The sequence below is a fragment of the Epinephelus lanceolatus genome, chromosome 12 (assembly GCF_041903045.1).
Source record: "Epinephelus lanceolatus isolate andai-2023 chromosome 12, ASM4190304v1, whole genome shotgun sequence".
Lineage (NCBI taxonomy): Eukaryota > Metazoa > Chordata > Actinopteri > Perciformes > Serranidae > Epinephelus > Epinephelus lanceolatus.
Window position 1 is genome coordinate 9566253 of NC_135745.1, and position 20029 is coordinate 9586281.

A 20029-nucleotide genomic window follows, 5' to 3' on the forward strand; every position below is an offset into this window, starting at 1 on the left:
CTTTGGTTGCTTTTGCAATATGCTTCAGGTCATTGTCCAACTGCACTGTGAAGCATCGTCCAATGAGTTTTGAAGCATTTGGTTGAATCTGAGCAGATAATGGTGCCCCAAACACTTCAGCTTTCATCCGCCGAAAACTGCTGACGCCGAAGTGCAGACGGTGCAGGACATACCGCAAAAACTAGGGCAACAGACGCTCACCAACGGCCCAACTTTGACCGACAGCCAACCGTCGGCTTGGTGCGTCAGGGCCTTCAGTGTGCTTTGGCAAGACAAGGAACTGATCAAACATGAGCGCAAGAGACAGGCACAGAGAGTCCCATATTAGAGGAAGCAGCTAAATAATTAATTACAGGTTGGACATCATGATCCTTCTCTGACTTTATAAATGGTGTCCAGGGGCAGCCTGTCAGACACACACACAGGCACTGCTGTGTACTTGAATCTCTTTCACAGGGACTGTTCTTAGTCAGATCTCTTTCTATTGAGAAATTTACATCAACATGGGGAACACACACTGGCGTGCTGAGGACGCAGCCCACATTGCCTCTATTGCTCGAGACATCTGCCCTTTTCCAAACTACAGCCCCAGTCCTCTTTTCACAGACATGCTCTCCATCAACTCATCCTTTCACCTGAGGAGTCACTACACGGCAGTGCAGTCCTCCCTGACACCCAAGCAGCTGGAGGACTTCACCCAGAACCTGAGGACCACTTTTGGCAGGGAGGGCAAAGTCACTCTCGGTGGGGTGGGGGTAGTGGCCTTGTCCCTGGCTGTGCTGTTTGACACCCTTGCCAGACAGGCCAGAGGAGAGTGGGTGCCAGACTCAGGGCCTATTCCTGGTTTATTTGTCAAAGACCCAAGAGGCTACTACCCACCGTACATCTACACGGCCAGTGAGTACCTGAGGCTGGTACCCCACATTGCAAACAACCCCACCAGGATGATGAAGGAGACAGAGAGGTAATGTGTATTTATTTACATGTGCTCTTTAAAATCAGTTTGTCAGTGTAAAGGTGCAGACACACCAAACCGACATCAAAGAACTAGTGGTGACGAAAGCCAACTGTTGCTTCGTCTACGTCACCTCACGTCACCTCACGTCACCTCACGTCGCCCTGTGTCAGTTGCATTTGAACACACTACAAAGGCTACATCCGACGGCCAAGTAGCACGTACGTTCTGCGCCTGCGTGAGAGGAAATAACGCAAAAAGGGAAACCGGAAGTCCGAGGAATGCATGAGATAAACAAAGTAGTGGAGTGAGAGAGTGGTACATCCTGTCAACCGAGGGTTTCCTATCTGTGCAGCCGAGCACCGCAGCACCTCCACGGACTATTACAACCAGATGGTCCTGGTGTTTCCTCCGCAGGCTCCACTTCACTCAGGTGCCCGACAAACCTGCTGCTTCTTCCCACTTTAACCTGAATAACAAACCGGGGCTCGGTGCTCTGGTTGGATCCAAACGGAGAGCCAGGGCTAGCTGGGAGACTAGCAGAGGCTAGTCAGGTTAAAGTGGGAAGAAGCAGCGGGTCTGTCGGGCAGCTGAGTGAAGTGGACCCTGAGGAGGAAGCACGGTTAGTCTGAACAGCCAATCAGAGTGATCTCTCTCACTGACAAGCTCCGCTGCCGATTCAACACGCTCAATCGGCCAAAAAGCCGCCGATGCCGACACCCAAGTACCGACGGTGCCGGACACACCGCAAAAACTAGGGCGACAGACGCTCACCGACGGCCCAACTTTGACCGACAGCCAACCGTCGGCTTGGTGTGTCAGGGCCTTTAAGTCTTTAGTCAGTATTGTGTCTACTCTATGTGACATTGTGTGGTATTATTGTCTGTTAATTTCACCAAGGTACCTCTGGCGGTTAAAAGCTGATGACCAATCTTTGGACAAACTGGGAGAAAACCACACATTACGGCTAAATGAAGACATCACAGCACTCAATGTGATTCTGGGACGCGCTTTTGCATCCAGTTTGAAGCTTCACCTCTTCCGATTCAAAAACATCACAAATGATGAACTTCGTTTCAATGAGAGATTACCAGATGATATGATCTTTAATCTGAACTGTGACCCAGAGGCTGCTGACAAAGAATTTTTGGCTGAAGTGCAAAAATCTGACAACCACACCCAAGAAGCTTTTAAAAGATGCAAGCCAGACAGTGATATACCAACTACATGGCTGCAACATTTTGCCCATCTAGTATGGCTAGATGCCATCTACGTCCCCTTGTATGGAAACATACATAAACATGCTTCATTGATTGCACAAAGAGAAGATTTTGACCTGAAGGTCGATGCACTCAGAAAATGGGTTGAGTAGTGTACTGCCCAAGACAGCTGAGAAGAAAAGGGGGTGGCTGTCAGCTGGGACACTTTTTCATCAACACAAAATAACCTTCCATTACTTCAACAGTAATAAAAGCAGGTCTCTAAAAAGATGCAGGTGTGTGATTACAATTTATCAGTAGATTTTTTTTGAGCCCAAATGTTAAGGGCATGATTTTGTTAAATGTACAAGGAGTGCATTTTTCTAAAAATCCACATTGATTTAGACATCTAAATATATAATATTGAAAAGAAAAATAGTGCAATGTACTTTTGAACACCATTCATTTCGGTGGCACCTCTCAGCTCAATGTGACAACCATAGGCTACATGTAGCATATAGGTTTATGTAGGCTATTTAGATTGTTTCATTTTGCAATAACAAAAGGTCTATGAAAGAAAAAAGTTAAATTGTTGAACTCTACACACTGAAAATATGCTTAAGGGTTGAAGTGAATGCCAATATGGCGTTCATGCATTTATAAACATGACCAAATCAGGGACTAATTTTGTTACAAAGTTGCATAATTGCTTAGAGTTGGTTCATGTTCTCATGGCAGCATTTACAGGCAGACCAGATAAAATGCCTTGCGCAAGAACGCTGCTCTTGACTGGTCAGAATTTCCATGTGGGAAAAATCCAAGAAGTGAAGAAAACATTGACAAAGAGTACACTTGCAAGATAAATTTGACACTTTCTAATGTCACATTGGAGAGATAACTACAGGGTTTTTCAGCACTGGTCATCATGTGTCATATTGCTTCCATTGTTCTCTTTAGGTAAACCATACAGTTTGAAAACAAGGCATGGCTCCAACTAGAAAAAAATGTTTTGATGCATTGGATGCGCCAAATATGCATATTAAGGCAGTACAGGAGGAGGCACACACTAATAATCTTCGGGGACTGTAACATGCTCATGCTTGTTTAACCCAAACAATGTGTAATGCGACTGCAGTTGGTTCGAACTGAGGTTGGGAAACAGTCTCACCACAAATGAACTGCTGCACCACTTCTTCAAGAAGGTCTCAGTTCAGTTGTTGTGTTCACACCTGCCCAAATGAACCACACTTAGGGGGCAAACAAACTTGAGTCGGTTTGAACCGAACCAAACAGGGCAGGTGTGAAAACACCCTCAATCTCTTAATAGGCTAAACATACCATAAAACAGAGACTATGGGTTATAACCTAAAGCAAGTGCATTAAAAACATTTCATTTATATTAACTGTCTTAGCAGTCTAAATCCCAGGCTAAACATGACTCAAAGCATAATATGGGCTACAGGATAAACCAAATGAATTAGATTATTCAATAATGAAAAGCCTCTGTCTTGTTTTTGTCTAGGTTTTGTTGATTTGTAACAAGGAAGGAACTATAAATAATACCGTCGACCACCTACAGGTAACTATCCCAACCATCCCAGGGAGAACAGACACAATTTGGACTCCTGTGCTAACTACCAACAAAAATTCAGACAGCTAACGCTAGCATCATCTAATAGACTAGAAATTCAGCTTTGCAATTGTATGTTTTTGGTATGTGGGATAACTACATTTTTTTATGGTAGAAGAAAAATAAAACAAACAAAAAAAATTACTTACATGCTGTAGTTTTCAAAACTGTGACTAAAATGTGAGGAAAAGTCATAAAGTCTCCACTTTGAGGTTGAAAGTGAAGAGAGTGTGGCTGAGTATGAGCATTATGAATGGCATAGGGATAGTTTGGTTTTTCTGACTTGCTATAAAGGCGCTAACCCAACTGACCCTCTGTTCCAACTGACCCCAGTCTCCCCTAAGTAAAGTGGAACATCAAACCAGTGGAATACATAAAGCCAGATTAGCTACTGATAAATGTGTATGGACATAATGCAGGATAGCATGGGACAAAGGAGTTGTGATATATTTTGACATCTGATATAGTTTTTCTCTTTTTCTTTGTTAATCTGCTTGTTTGTTTGACATTTGCGACCATTTTGTTCTATGTGCATTCAAACAGGAAATAAAGGAAATGTACAAGAAAATGAATCAACATAGTTCCCAAAATGTTGAACTTTAAAAAATATTTATAGTGTTTTTATTTTAGTTGAACCTAAAGTTAATACAAACTCAATCAGGTGAGTTCAGGGACCTTCCAGTCATATGACCTGCAGTTATTCTACAAGTAAACTACCATTATGTTTGTTAGGCTTAATCACATGCCCCTATCTATCACTGTTGGGTAAGACTTATTGTCTTATTAAGGTTGCGCATACAGTCGCTGCACCTTTACTCTTTCCTGGCAAACATTAGATCAGATGGTGAAGTTGTGCACAAAAATTGATCAAGATCAAGTAAAAAACAGTTTACCGTAACCCAAGTGCAAACATCTCTGGAAAACAGATATGCATATGTGTCAATGTCTTCCTCCGTAGACTGTTGGGTTTTGCTCTGTTTTTGGTTGTGAAATGTTTAAAAGGCACATTTCACTTCCCACACTCTTTGTCTTTTCCAGGTCCAATAATGGTCCATCTGGCAGAGACTTTAAAGCCCTTAAAATATTTCTTAGATTAGCACTATGGAATACATGTATGGGACTTTGTTTTTCATTTTTTATGACCATGATATGCAAATACTTGTGCAATGTTTACCATGTTTACCATCTTAGTTTAGCATATCAGTAGCTGAGGCTAATAGGAGTGTGAAATTTGAAAGTATTAAGTCAAAACAAAAGTATTGGTCAAATATACATTTTTTCCAATTCAGTGATTACCATCTGCACACCTTATTTGACATATGTGTCTGTTGGTTTCTTCTTTTGTAATTTTCAGCCAGGTAGTCAGTGTGTCACCGTGCATGTCAGTGTGCTTTGGCAAGATGAGGAACTGATCAAACATGAGTACAAGAGATAGGCACAGAGAGTCCCATATTAGAGGAGGCTGCTAAATAATAATTAATTACAGGTTGGACGTCATGATCCCTCTCTGACTTTATAAATGGTGTCCAGGGCCAGCCTGTCAGACACACACACAGGCACTGCTGTGTAGATGAATCTTTCTTGCAGCGACCGATCTTAGTCAAATCAACTGACAAATTCACATCAGGATGGGGAACATGCAATGCCCTGCTGAGGACGCAGCCCTCCTGGCCTCTGTTGCTCGAGACATCTGCCCTTTTCCAAACTACAGCCCCAGTCCTCTTTTTGCAGACTTGCTCTCCAGCAACTTATCTTCTCACCTGAGGAGTCACTACACGGCAGTGCAGTCCTCCCTGACCCCCGTGCAGCTGGAGGACTTCACCCAGAACCTGAGGACCACTTTTGGCAGGGAGGGCAAGGTCACTCTCGGTGGGGTGGGGGTAGTGGCCTTGTCCCTGGCTGTGTTGTTTGACACTCTTGCTAGACAGGCCAGAGGAGAGTGGGTGCCAGACTCAGGGCCTATTCCTGGTTTATTTGTCAAAGACGTGAGAGGGTACTACCCACCACATGTCTACACAGTCAGTGAGTACCTGAGGCTCGTACCCCACATTGCAAACAACCCCACCAGGATGAGAAAGGAGACAGAGAGGTAGGTGCTACAATCGACACAGTCACTGTATTTACATGTGTGAAACAGAGGAGACTTGACGGATAAAAATATGCTCTGGGTCTGATTTCAGATCAAATCTTGAATTTTCCCACATAGCTGAATTTCAAATAAAAAAGTTAAACCCCTGGTGTGTTGTGTACATGTTAAGCACATGTTAAAAACAAAAACTGTTTGCCACAGTTGGATGCATGTACAATATTCTGTCAGCCTGTGTATTTTTACATTTCTTTGTGTGTGTGTGTGTGTGTGTGTGTGTGTGTGTGTGTGTGTGCGTGTTTCTTTTTTCTTTCTTACCAAGGTACTTCAGGCAACTCATGATTGATGAACGAACTGTGAACAGAGATCCATACCTTACCAACGATGCCATCGTAGGGGTCAACCATTTGTTTGGGAATGTATTTGAAAACAGTTTGCACGTTCACCTCCTCCGTATTACCAACTCTACAGTTGTAGATAATATAATGAAGTCTGTTAGCAACACTGAAATAAGAGGTAATGCAACTCATGTCAGCAAAACCAGAAAGAGACGTTTGCCTCCCCCTGAAAACTCAGTTATCTTCAACCTCAACTGTGATCCAGATGCAGCTAGCAAAGTTTTTTTGGCTGAAGTGAACAAAGCAAACGACGTGCAAGAGGCTTATAAACGATGTCTACCTTTCAACATACCAAAGACATGGTTGCATTTCATTGCCAGACTAGTCTGGCTAGATGTAATCAACAACCCCATGCTTGACTTAAATAGTTTAAAGGAATCACTGGTAGGTCAAAAAGAAGATTTTGACCTAAAGGCCAATGCACTCAGAAAATGGGCAGAGTAGTTCACTGGTCAACTGTAAAAATGCAGATGAAAAAATGAAATAAAAGTTGAAGTTCATCACTCTGTAATTGTTGTCATGTTGTTATTAGCATAAAGGAAACAGTATTAAAGGAATACATCACACACAAAATGACCATATGTAAATCAATTAGCCTGAATGGTTAAGAAAACTGTTTTCCACAGAACCCAAGAAGTTAAAATTCATGATGAATTGAAATCACAGGGGTCCGCTACATCACACTTCATCATCCATTTACAAACTGTCACTTAACTCCTGCAGTATAATCTTGAGTCTCAGTTATCCAGTCATATACTCAGCACTTCCCAAACACGTGCATTTTTGCGAAAACCTTAAAACTGAACTGAAAGGGAAGTTTATCTTTGCTCTCTTCAAAGCCAGACTCCAAAACTAAGGTTTTTTTTTTTCAGCAAAAATGCTTGTGTTTGGGAAGTACCAAGCATACAACTTGATAACTGAGACTCAAGATTATACTGCAGGAGTTAAGTGACAGTTTGTAAATGGGTGTTTTGTTGTTAAATGCAGTCCAAAATCAATCAGTAAATCAATATGCTTTTTTTGTGGAAGCATGCGATACTTTCTGGGTGAAGTATTTTTTAAAATGTGCTCAAAATTCTAACAAAGGAAACAAAGATGAACAAAACTAAATGAGAAAAAACAAAACCCAAGCTTAATAGGGTTGGAATAAAGCCATATTGGTTACTAATGATAGGTTTGTGGACAATAAGCAAGAATAACCAGTAAGCATTGGACAAAGTAGCCAGCATTTGATCAGTCACATGGTTTTGAGTTGCTAGATGATTGTCTGGTAACCTTTTATTCTGCTTGTGAGACTTTTTGCAAACCTTTTTGTTTTGATCTTTTGCTACTGTCCAATTTCGTAAAAATATTACAGCATTGCAATACCAGCTACTGCCTGCTATGAAGGTTGCAACAGAATAATCATTAGCTTTAAAATCTGGGAAATTACGAGTGTAGTCTGTGTATGTGATAGGTGCAGGTATACACTGTTTACCCAATAGAATTTTCAATGTGTCATTAAATATACATATTAAGTCATTACCTTCTATTCTGTTTTCTGTAGGTGAAAAATGACACGTCATGGGTAACAACTGACAAAATCTATATTTTGTTTCCAGTCTCTCGACTCTATAATTTGTAAAACTTTGATTCTTAACAAACTGAAGTTACAGGCGATTGTGTTTAACAAGAGCAAACCTTTGTCAAAACATCCATTTATAAACTCTCAAAGAAGTCTCATTTATCCACAAACAGCCTCCTTTGAAAGGGGACTGAATTAAAGTGCTCTCTTCAAAGCCAGACTCCTTTGACAAAAACAGTAATTTTACCTTGCTGAACACAGAAACTGCTGTGCAGCAGCCCCCCCCTGTTCAATACAACCAGATAAATGAGTCTTGGATTACACTGCACGACTTGTATGAAAATTTGTAAACAGATGTTTTTTAATAGATTTGCTATTGTGAACCTGGATCCCTTTTTAGCTCAGTCCGCAAGAATTCTCTCTATTTATGGATTCTTTGTTCACTGGTGGCATGATGGCGTGCTGGGTGGCCTGCTGACAATTTACAACTTAACTAGTCCATACCCATTGAGTGCACAGTTGCCCACATACAGTATCTCATGGTGTGTGTTTGGGATACAGGTCATAGGAAATTGCAGATTAAACAGTCAACTGAACCCATTAAGAAGAGCAACCTTGAGGTGTCCTGTTCTACATATCTACCAAAAAAAAATTGACTGGCGGGGGCATCTGTGGCTTAGTGGTAGAGCAGGCGCCCCATGTACAAGACTGTTGCTGCAGCAGCCCAGGTCTGAGTCCAGCCTGTGGCCCTTTGCTCTCCCTCTCTCTCTCTCCCCCCTTCACACTTCACTGTCCTGTCAATTAAAGGCAAAAAATGCCCTAAAAAATATCTTTAAAAAAAAATTGACATGGTGGTTAGGAAAGAAAGAAATTAAAGAAATTAAGAAATTAGCTCTCTAGCGCCCCCATTTTGTTTGATGGGATCAATAATGGAGGGGTCCCCTCAGATTATGTGTGGTCATATGCCTACAAAGTTGCGTGGTGATCGGTGAAACCCTTGAGATGTTATACACCTTTATGTGATGAGCCACGCCCTCCGCAATATTCATTGCCTTATAGAAGCTCAGTTTTAGTAAGATTTCCAACTTTTGCCAAGAGGGAACTTTAGATATTGGTCCCTAGATTATGTTCACCGAGTTTCACGCAGATCGGTCAAACTTCCTAGAAAGAGATCGATTTTAAGTGTTTTTCAAAAAAATTCAAAATGGCGTAAAATCTATATAACCGGAAGTTATGGGTTCTTGAGGCAAATTTGTTCCTCATGAGGAGAGGCATCTCTGTGCAAAGTTTCATGTCTCTACGACATACGGGGCATGAGATATGCCCATTCAAAGTTTGCAATTTCAATCGGTTGCTATAGCGCCCCCCTTTGGCCAATTGATGTAATATTGCTTCATTCGCATCCTCCCATGACCCTCTACCACTGTGCCAAATTTCACATGGATTGACCAAGTCAGTGAGGAGAAAAACGTGGAACAGACACACCCACACACACATAGACAGTTTTCGTCATTATATAGTAAGATAAAAAATAAATTGATACGTGCTCTTTTTTTGTTCATTGTATGTAAGTAAGGTGCCAGATTGCACTAGAGCTTGTTAATAAAAATAAAGTGCCCCCCGAAAATCTGCAAACAATTAGAACACCAGCACTCGTAGAAATCTAATTTATTCAACATGGGCATAAATGCAGAGACAGATGTGTTTCAGTTAAAGAGCCATCATTTACATGACAAAACAAGATGGAATGGCAAATTTTATGTACACATGTGAGGTTCGAACCACAGTCAGGCTAGAGAACACAAAATTGAATGATGGGATCCATCTGTGTATGAATGAGGCACCCAAAATTAGCCTCTCCCAAATAGAAAGAGTTTCCACAATAATCATAAAAAACACCAGCAGCCAGTGTCACAGGCTGAGGTGTAAAAAATGTTTTAAAAGAGACTATAGGGGACACATAGCATATATCATACCAATTGAACAGCCAGATTCTTTCAGCATCATTTCTGTTTTGGTTGATTTGCAAAAAGGATAGCTGAACCCACCAAAAGAAGCAAAGAAATTACTGACCGTGGGGATGGTTTTCCTTTTCTTTTTTTTCTTTTTATGTATATATATATATATATATATATATAATTTATAGATTTTTAGATTTTTACACAAACAACACAACTATAAGTCACCCACCTCCCACCCTCGCAAATGGACAATACAAAAAGACAAGAAGACAAAAAAGAGCAAAAGAAAACAAAACGAAAAATGCTCTTATAGGCAGTACGATAAGCAGAATGTTCAGCACCAACTACAGAATGAATGTCTACAAAATGAGAGAAGTTAAAATATTCCTTTTTGCCACGGTGCCGTAGCATTGTTTCGACCTCTCGTTGTTCCGACCTCTCATTAGTCCGACGTCCCGTTGTTCCGATATGTGATTATACTAGGTTATACTGTATTTGTGTACCATAGAGGATCAGCAACGCAACAAAAGTAGGCTACTGGTTGAGATACAAGTGTCATAGAGAGGAGAGAATGAAACACCATAACCTCCTGTTATTAACTCTGGGGTCGGGGTTGTGTGGGGAGCTCTCCGCAGTGCTGAACGGCTCCCGTTGGGTGTATTTCTGCCTTGATGGTGTGCCGCGACCGGCTCTGGGTCAGCTGGGAAAGCCTTGAGGTAAAGCAGGCTCACGGCTTATGTGTTTGCCACTTTCTTTTTCATTTTAACCCACACCATGATCTTTTCCTGACCCTAACCAAGTGGTTTTTGTACCTAAACCTAACCAGACCTTAACCACAGGGCATCATGATGATTTCAGAACAACGGGACTTGGGAACAATGGGTTTAATATGGTCCGAACAATGGGATGTCGGACCAATGGGCTGTCGGGAAAATGGGCAGACCCCTTTGCCACAAGCATGCCATATTGTCTTTTGCTGCAAGTGGGACAGAGCTAATGGATGTCGGGTTCAGCTCATGATGGCAATGCTTGGGTCTGATGTAATATCACAGTTATATGCTTATAAAAAGCACTTAAAAATATCTGACCAGAACTTGTCTTGCTTGGGGCAAGACCAGAAGAAGTGGCCCAAGAAAGTGGCACTGGCAAGATTATATTTCATAGTACGCACAGGAACATGCCACCCGCTTAAGGGGGATTTATTCTTGTGCAGCAGACCATACCCGGTAGCCTATGGACGTGGCCTACGCTGTTGTGAGGATTTATACTTTTGCGGTGGCGTGTCTGTTTCACTCTGCAGTTGCACCTCCAAAACACTAGTCAGCAGTGGGGTTTCTGTGAAATGCTGTAAAGTTTAGTTGATTCAAATAAAAATAGCTTAATAGAGACAATTTACAACACAAGTGCACAAATCAGCTTAACTATAACTTGCAGAACTGACAGACACAAACACTTGTCTTTTGGTGGACCCATTTGCCCCACAAATACAACATGCTAATATTTTTAGCATAAGCCTATGGCTTTTTAGATTTTATAAATTAGCCTAGCAGCTAGAGAACTTTTTCTCTTCGCATAGGAAGCCAGGGACAACAGCAACATTTTACAAAGGTAACGTTACAAAATCCGGCTCCATTACAACTCACAAGGTTCACTGGCAAAACAACTGTCTTATACTAAACAGGTTTTCCAAACAAATATAAAATGCTAACGTTATTAGCACAAGCCTATGGCATTTTACATTGTATAAATTAACCTAGGGGCCAGCAAACTTTTCCTCCACTTATATGAAGCCAGGGACAACAGCAACATTTAACAAAGGTAATATTACTAAACACGTTTTCCAAACAATTATTAGCACAAGCCTATGGCCTATTACATTGTATAAATAAGTGGAGATTTCCTCTGCTCATATAAAGCCAGGATAAATCCCGGAGTATAAATCCCTGAAAGATAAATTACACACAAGATTTGAATACTATTTTTGTGCTGGCTTTATTGTCTTCACTACTTATTGTTTCTTATCTGTGAAATTGAAATAAATAAAATCTTCATTTCCACTGAGGGAAATGGCTTTAGCTTACAAAAATACGCAGGAGGTCTGCGCCACTCCGTGAGTGGGCAACTGGTGAAAATTAACATTACTGACATAACACCACCAAAAAACTCTAATTAGCCTATCACATGCATTTCAAAGAGAAGCTAACAGACCAAAAACAGCCAGAAAAATAATAGAATATAGCCCGGAGAAAGGTACAAGCATTTAGCAGACAACAGATTGACTCATTTTGCAGCAGCATCACACGGCAACAACATCAACAGTTAGGTCTAAAAAATACACAGCAACAATATGCACAAAGCCCAAACCAAGCTGCTACAATAAACAATAAAAAGGCCAGATGGAAAAATCAAGTTGTATTCCTCCCTATTAGAAGTTCATTCTGTGTCTCCCTGTTGCAGCAAACTCCTGTAGAATGGCCTCCACATCAATTCTAATGTCAAGGTGATCTCGGGACTCATCGCTCTGCAAAGTGGGTGGATCCTGGACATGTAGCTGGCTGCTACTCTTTGTTGTTGTAAAGTTAATGCTAGCAGCAGTAACATTAGCAGACTTGGTGCCCGTACTGCTGTTCTTTGCATATTCTTCGCTTCTGAGGCTTGTTTGCTTTCTTATTTCAAAAGCCTGAAAACTGCTTGGTTGTTCGTTTGCTCTTTTTCTAACTACTTTTGCTTGCTAACACACAAGATAAGTAACACAGTATTGCTAGCATCACAATTGAGCGCCAAAAATGTTTATCATACGCTGACCTCTGGCAAGTGACGTGCACTAATCACTGGCATCCAAATGTATTTGCGTCATAGTGAGTGAACACAGCCAAGAAATGCATCCCAGGGACATTCATCAGTTAAAAAGAACCCAAAGACACAACCTGCTGCTTTTATCACAGTTTTATTTTCAAGATAAGATGATAAATCATTGAAAAAAATGTATGCACACTGCTTACAGGATTACGACTGCAGGCGCCATTGGCCCAAGGTGCCCTCTGCTAAATTACATTTTGGGCAAATTGTAGAAACTGAGGCATAAAAGGAGTGTAATGTAGCACAGGAGTAGTGCAGCCTGTGAAGCACTTGTGTCTGGAATTTATGGAGCATCTGTGAATGTCTTTCAGGTAAGTTTCTCAGGTTTCAACACCAATCATAATGCCAAGGTCTTTCTCCCAGGCTTCCTTCAAATACTGTGTGGAGACAAGACTGATAGACAAGTCTCTTTGAGTCAGGGGTCTGATTCATAAACATATACATTTCAAAAGGGGATGGGACTGACTCAAAATGTGATATACTCAATCTCTAATCTGGAGATAACGGAAGAAATGTAAACTTGGGAGTGTATGTTTTTCTTTCAACTGATCAAAGGTGGTAAGAGTGTTGTTGATATTAAGGTCTGTTATAGTGATAATGCCTTTATTTTTCCAAAGTCTAAATGTATCGTCAGTAAGAGGGAAAGGCATGGCAAACTGGAGTACAGGCTGAGGTTTCAGGCAACTTGAATGATTTCCTTATTTGATACCAGATTCTTAAAGCACTTTTGACCATAAACTCATTGTTGACGATGCTTTTCAGTCTTTGGCTGAGGACAAGATTAAGGTGATGTGCATAGCAATGCACAAAGACTGCACTAGGGGACAACTGCTCATACCTTCTGAATACTTTTCGACAGGCCAAAGAACACAACAGAATTTTCAGTGTGCTCTGCTAATATGCTGTCACGCCCTCTAAAAGATTATTCTTGTATTCCAAGATGAGCCATGCCATCACTAAGATGGATTTACACATCTCTGTTTCATCTTCACATTGTAGATGCAAACGTGCTCCCTTGTCAATTAACTTGTTCATTGGCACAGACCAAAAAGCTTCAGTCTACTATTCCAACAATACTATCGGTAGGGTGACCAGGTCCCAATAAACCAAATGTGGGACAAGGAGTAGGTTTGTGAGGGACAGTGTGGGACACCCACCCCCAGCACGAAGTTTAGTCATCAGAGACTAAATACATTCATCATAAACTATACAGATTCTACTGTATATTATCACTGGACTGTTTTAATTATTGAAGTATTTAGCAACACAGAGACTTGTGGTCAGTGAGATGTGAGGATTCTTATAATAACATCTGTAGCCTACAGATGTGAAGCCCTGACTGTATCTGACTGATCTTTAATGAAAGCGGATTGTCTTGTATTTTTTTTCCTCTGAAAATATGAACCTTACAGTCAAACACAGTTTATTCAGCCTATGTAGTTGAGGGGACAGGTCAAACTGATATGATGCTGATTTACAGGAGAGTTCATGTCAAATGGAGGATAAACCATGAACATAAACTACAGATCACCTGTAAAGCATTTTAATAAATTCATCTATCATAATTAAAACAACTGGAGACTGAAAACAAACTGATACATGGGTCTGATCACTTTTTTAATGAATTGACATCATTCCAGACAGGATGTCAGTGTGTCTGTGACTTCCTGTACGGACTGAAGGCTGCTGGAAACTGTCTGGCTGCGTCCAAAAGGCCGAGTAGTATGGATTGTAGTAGACCAAATTAGTATGTAGTATGTCCGAAACTGTAGTAGGGAGGAGCAGTATGCTACCACCCCTCAACCCCATGTTGAGAAGCATGAGAGAGCTTGCAGACATGTTGCTGGTGGGTAAAGAGTGGCCAGCTTCATTTTTGGGCAATTTCAATAGTCACAGGTGCGTTCAGATTTTGGTGCAGTACCTCAGCCAAGCCAGCAGATGGGGTGCTTTCGTAGGCACTCCTCTGCTCTGCCAGCGGATGGCGTGAATCTTTCAGTATGTCCGAATGGACCCAACTTGTTTAGTAGGTAGGAGTAGTATCTAGGGGTAGTATGTAGTAGTAGTATGCAGTATGCTAGTGGCCCTTTCGGACGCAGCCTCTGACTTCACCATGGCTTTTTGTCACCGCCCCCTGCTGCGGCCGCCTGCTCTTGTCTACTTTCCAGGCGAGACACAGTTCATCTCTAATGAACCTATTGACACTCACGCGGCATGAGTGTCATTAGCTAACGAGTATCACCTGTTGCTATCAAGGAGGTTGAAATAGTTGCTATATGGGGCGGGAGGGCTTAAACACACAGAGCCCACGTGGGCTGGCCGCTGCATGCAGCTTCTTCTCATTGGCCGGGGGGGGAATGCAAGCGTGAGTGACAACCAATCATGCGGGACATGATCTCAATTTGCGTGACGCGTGAAAAGAAACAGAAATGCTGTGCAGTCCCGCACAATGCAGGACATCTGGTCACCCAAACTATCAGTCGTGGAACTCCACATTAACCAAGAGTACCTCTCATACCAGACCTTATTCAGCTTATAATCTTTTGTTTGATGTGGTCTAGCATTTTTCATCGTAGCTATCTGTGAAGTTGGATGTCAGGCAGTCTTGATCCTCATCAGTGTTGGGCTGTTATCACCCACATGATGTTCTTCGCCATCCCACTCTGTGACCATGCCTTTCTGTGTTGCCTCATCAATAGTAGCACTGAAAGGACATGACTAAAGACGGATCAAATTAATCTTTTCGATGTATCTTGCATGTTCTGTGGTTTCATATTTACCTGACATAGTGGAGTCTTGTTGCTTTAAAGAGGATGGTTCCAATATTAGACATTTGGTGAAGGCAAGGGACAACTGTGGCCATCCTTAAAAAAGGAGCGCTGATTGTCGGTTGGAAACAGGAAGCAAACAGCAGTCTCTCTTGTAAAAATCAGATGTTTTGTTGGCCCTCTCTGTCTTTGCCTCATTTGGCCAGTCTTTTTTATCCAATTAAAATTCACATTAACACACATTTGCATGCACACAGGACACTTGTATTTTTTCACAATGTAATATACACATTGATATACACAAAGACATGATAACAACATCTTTAGGTTTAGTCCTGTCAAGTTACTGTGGTTAGGTTAGGTTTAAGGAAAAGAAACATAGTAGGACAAATCTTGAATTAACTCAAATTTCACATGGTTCCAAACATTGGTCTTATGGGGAAAGTCCTGTGTTTTGTGACCCATCCACCACCCCAATCTGCCTCCTTACTGGACCTCTCGAGACCGCTTCTTTGTTTACATCTGTCACCCATCAACATTTTACCTGGAGCTGGAGCTGGAAATGAACTATAAATGTAATACGCACACTTGGTCCTAGATGGGTCAAGTGCTTGTTTTTCCCTTTTTACCTGCTTTTTTTGTCCCTCTTTCTCATAGAGTTCCAAAAAAAATCAATGTGCATGTCAATGTGCTTTGGCAGGATATCAACCACATCAAATGGCAGACACAGAGTCAGACACAGTTGCGTATGGGGGGAATCACGTGAATAATTAATTACAGATTTTACATCATGATCCTACTGTGACTTTATTTGCGCTGTCCAGGGACAGTCTGTCAAACACACAGAGCTAGCAGTGCTGTATAGTTGAAACTTTTTTTTTTTTTAAAAGACTGTCAGATCAAATCCCTGACTGACAAATTCACATCAAGATGGGGAACATGCAATGCCCTGCCGAGGACGCAGCCCTCCTGGCCTCTGTTGCTCGAGACATCTGCCCTTTTCCAAACTTCCACCCCAATCCTCTTTTCGTCAACTGTCCGTCAACTATTCACTTCATGTGAGGAAGCACTACATGGCAGTGCAGTCCTCCCTGACACCCAAGCAGCTGGAGGACTTCACCCAGAACCTGAGGACCACTTTTGGCAGGGAGGGCAAGGTCACTCTCGGTGGGGTGGGGGTAGTGGCTCTGTCACTGGCTATGCTGTTTGACACTCTTGCCAGACAGGCCAGAGGAGAGTGGGTGCCAGACTCAGGGCCTATTCCTGGTTTATTTCTCAAAAATGTGAGAGGGTACTACCCACCACATGTCTACACAGTCAGTGAGTACCTGAGGCTCGTACCCTACATTGCAAACAACCCCACCAGGATGAAAAAGGAATCACAGAGGTAGGTTGTGTAATGTGTAATGCATATTTATGGGTGGTTGTAGCTCAGCGGTAAAGTGGGATGTCTATGTCAGTAGATCAGTGGTTCGATCCTCAACTCCTCTGGGGATGTATCCTTGGGCTAGATACTGAATTCCAAATTGCCCATTTATTCATTTTTTTACATGCACTCTATACCATCAGTTTGTAATATTGAATATATTTAAACTACATCAGGTTGTGTGATTTTATTGTCTGTTGCACCCAGGTACCTCAAGCAGTTAAAAATTGATGACCAATTGTTGGACAAACTGGGACAAAACAACACATTTCCGGAAATGGATGGAACAACAGTACTCAATGTGGTTCTGGGAAATTTTTTTGCAGGCAGTTTGAAGCTTCACCTCTACCGTATCAGAAACACTACAGCTAAAGAGGTGTTCAGACCTAATGGCCAATGGCCATCAGCCTATTATATCTATAATCTCAACTGTGACCCAGAGACAGCCAACAAAGATTTTTTTGTCAAAATGCAAAAATCTGTCATTCATACCCGAGAAGCTTTTAAAAGCTGCGAGCCAAGAAGTGACCTGCTCAACATTGCCAAGCTAGAAATGGTAGATGTCATTTTCCTCCTCTTTCAAGCAGCTAGATATAGGAGTACTGCTTCAATGATTGTCCATAGAGAAGATTTTGACCTGAAGGCCGATGCACTCAGAAAATGGGTAACGTAGTTCATTGTCCTGTTAAAAGAAAAATTCAAAGTATATGTTCAAAGGAAAACAAAATAAAATAAAGTGATCAAAATCAAGATCAGATATATAAAGTGGAACATGAAACTGGTGGAATCCATAAAGCCAGATTAGTCGTTGGTAAAATGTGTATGGACATTATGCAGGGATAACCAGGAATGTGAACAGGCATATATTCTGATATTGATGATACTGATGAAGTGTTCTTTTGTTCTTACTTGCTTGTGAATTTAAGTTCCTCTTTTATCATGAATTTCTATTTTGTGAGTAGCAGTGTTGCAACTCCAGCTACTTACTATCTGGATGTAATCAGTGTTGATAAATTTCTGGATATGACTAGTGTAGTTGATGTATGTGATATGTGTATGCTGGTATACACTGTATGCCCTGCAGGATTTTAAACGTGTCAATAAATTTACGTTTTCAACATGACTCTGTGTTCAGAAAGTGACTAATAAATAATGGATGTCATATTTTGGTTCCAAAATTATTATTTTTTTAAAAAGTTTAAACATAATCTGTTCAAATGAATTTTAACACAACCCATGTAGCTTAACAACATAGATGTGATATTTTGTTCATTAGCAGTGCTTACTCGAGTGACAGGCCAACATTACTGTAAAATACAGATGTATTTTCCCATGGTTGAACATTTGTTTGAATTTTGAATCAAAATGTAGTCTTGTAGTATGCACTAGTGATATTTAAATTACGTCAGGTCGTAAGATGAGTGCCAGGTGGCCATCGACCATTTTCTTGTTTATAATGTAAGAGATCCGGGCTGAGCACTGAATATGCAGGCTGAGCACTGAATATGCTCAAATGTTTGTCCGCTAACTCTACCATATTTATATCACATTATTCTTTCAGATGAGTGCATTCATATCTATGGGTAATTAAGTGTGTGAATCTGTGTGTGTGAGTGTATGTATGGTTTAGATTTTTTTTCCCCTTGAAATATGTGAAATGTATTTATGCATTTAATCTAAGATTGTAATTACACTGAACCAAAATTTAAATGTAACAATTTGTTTTTATTTTTAGTGTGTTTGTTTATTCGTTTGTTTGATTGTTTTCTGTGTTAGTGAGCACTTTTGAGCACATCTTCACAGAGGTAACATCCACCTGATACGTGTAGCATATCAGGATGCTGTTTAGCACGATAACTACACAGGTGTGCCTTAAGATGGTCTTACTCACTTACTTAGGCTTTTGTACTCCTTTCGAAACATAGGTTATTGAAGGATAGTTTCCAACCTAGATAACAATGGGGTGTTATTTTTTATCCACTTTACAGTTTACTAAAAAAAAAAAAAAAAAAAAAAATCATTTTTGATCGTAGCTATCTGTGGAGTTGGACGTTAGGCAGTCTTGATGCTCATCAGTGGGCTCTTATCACCCACATGATGTTCTTCCCCATCCCACTCTGTGTCCATGTTTTTCTGTGACTCCTCAGTGCTGGTAATTGCCTCATTATCAATAGTAGCACTGAAAGGACATGACTAAAGATGGATCAAATAATCTTTTCAATGTACCTTGCATGTTCTGTGGCTTCATATTTACCTGACATAGTCTTGTTGCTTTGAAGCGGGTGATGGTTCAATTTTTGGACATTTGGTGAAGGCGTGGGATGACTGTGGTCATCCTTAAAAATGGCGTTGATTGTCGGTTGGAAACAGAAACCAAACAGCAGTCTCTGAATAAATGCGAGTTGGATTATACTCCACGATTAAAGTGATTTTTTAGACAGATGTTGTGATATAGTTTTACTGTTGTTAAATGTGGTCAGTAAGTCAATATGGTCTGTGTTTTCCATGGAGGCTTGCAAGAAAACATTTTCTTCATGAATTTATGGTAACACTGCATGACTAGTTGGTTTACAAATGGTCATTTTGTCTGTAAAGTATTCCATTAAACAGAAATCCTTATTATAGGAGGTGTGCACACTTATTGCCAAGTTCTGCCTGCTCCTGGCACTCTGGCTCAACATGTTGTACCTACAATTAAAAACCTTGATGTTATTTTAGATTACAACTTTAAATCATGCGCTATGTTAAAATGCTAGCACAGTTGTGTTTTTTGAGCACAGTCTCACTCCGAAGTTGTCCAAACCCAGCGCTTGGACAGTGACTTCCAGCATCAGAAACCAATGAAAAAAGGCATCCTTTCACATCAGCATGATACATGGCTGGTTGCCATTATAGTTTAGCAGCGCCAGGCAGCGTGTCACGGGAAAACATGGCAGGACAAGAACGAAAGATAAGGTGACGAAAGTGCAAGTGGGGCAGGTGGGAGTGTTCGTGGATGAATCCAACAAACACCAGCTTTTACCCTAGAGAGCTGTGTTTGCGTCATGTAAGATTCAAAAGCCAAACCCTGTTATTTTTTTCCTAAACCTAACCACGAGTTTTTGTTGCCTAACCTAACCATGTGTTTTTGTTGGCTAAACCTAACCGTGTTTTTGTTGCCTTAACCCAACCATGTGTGTTTGTGGT

At 41.1% G+C, this 20029-nt stretch overlaps 3 protein-coding genes across 3 annotated transcripts; all 3 read left to right on the plus strand.

Annotated features, from left to right (window-relative positions):
• The first annotated feature begins 398 nt into the window (after positions 1-398).
• LOC117272034 (uncharacterized) lies at positions 399-2590 on the plus strand. The gene is made up of 2 exons (XM_033650716.2): positions 399-964; positions 1856-2590. The coding sequence occupies exons 1-2, from the start codon at positions 504-506 to the stop codon at positions 2325-2327; spliced, it is 933 nt and encodes a 310-aa protein (XP_033506607.1). The 5' UTR covers positions 399-503; the 3' UTR covers positions 2328-2590.
• Positions 2591-5186: 2596 nt separating this feature from the next.
• On the plus strand, positions 5187-6779 carry LOC117272033 (uncharacterized). Its single transcript, XM_033650715.2, has 2 exons — positions 5187-5873; positions 6193-6779. Exons 1-2 carry the CDS (start codon positions 5413-5415, stop codon positions 6710-6712), a joined length of 981 nt encoding a protein of 326 aa, XP_033506606.2. The 5' UTR covers positions 5187-5412; the 3' UTR covers positions 6713-6779.
• A 9325-nt stretch (positions 6780-16104) lies between these two features.
• LOC144465069 (uncharacterized) lies at positions 16105-17966 on the plus strand. Its single transcript, XM_078172935.1, has 2 exons — positions 16105-16804; positions 17051-17966. The coding sequence occupies exons 1-2, from the start codon at positions 16362-16364 to the stop codon at positions 17514-17516; spliced, it is 909 nt and encodes a 302-aa protein (XP_078029061.1). The 5' UTR covers positions 16105-16361; the 3' UTR covers positions 17517-17966.
• The last annotated feature ends 2063 nt before the right edge of the window (positions 17967-20029 follow it).

What these genes read in the sequence shown, in the direction of transcription:
- LOC117272034 (XM_033650716.2), top strand. Translation starts at nt 504, where the DNA reads ATGGGGAACACACACTGGCGTGCTGAGGACGCAGCCCACATTGCCTCT. An exon ending in ATGATGAAGGAGACAGAGAG is followed by an intron (nt 965 to 1,855) that starts GTAATGTGTATT and finishes AATTTCACCAAG; the next exon opens with GTACCTCTGGCGGTTAAAAG.
- LOC117272033 (XM_033650715.2), top strand. Translation starts at nt 5,413, where the DNA reads ATGGGGAACATGCAATGCCCTGCTGAGGACGCAGCCCTCCTGGCCTCT. An exon ending in ATGAGAAAGGAGACAGAGAG is followed by an intron (nt 5,874 to 6,192) that starts GTAGGTGCTACA and finishes TTTCTTACCAAG; the next exon opens with GTACTTCAGGCAACTCATGA.
- LOC144465069 (XM_078172935.1), top strand. Translation starts at nt 16,362, where the DNA reads ATGCCCTGCCGAGGACGCAGCCCTCCTGGCCTCTGTTGCTCGAGACAT. An exon ending in ATGAAAAAGGAATCACAGAG is followed by an intron (nt 16,805 to 17,050) that starts GTAGGTTGTGTA and finishes TGTTGCACCCAG; the next exon opens with GTACCTCAAGCAGTTAAAAA.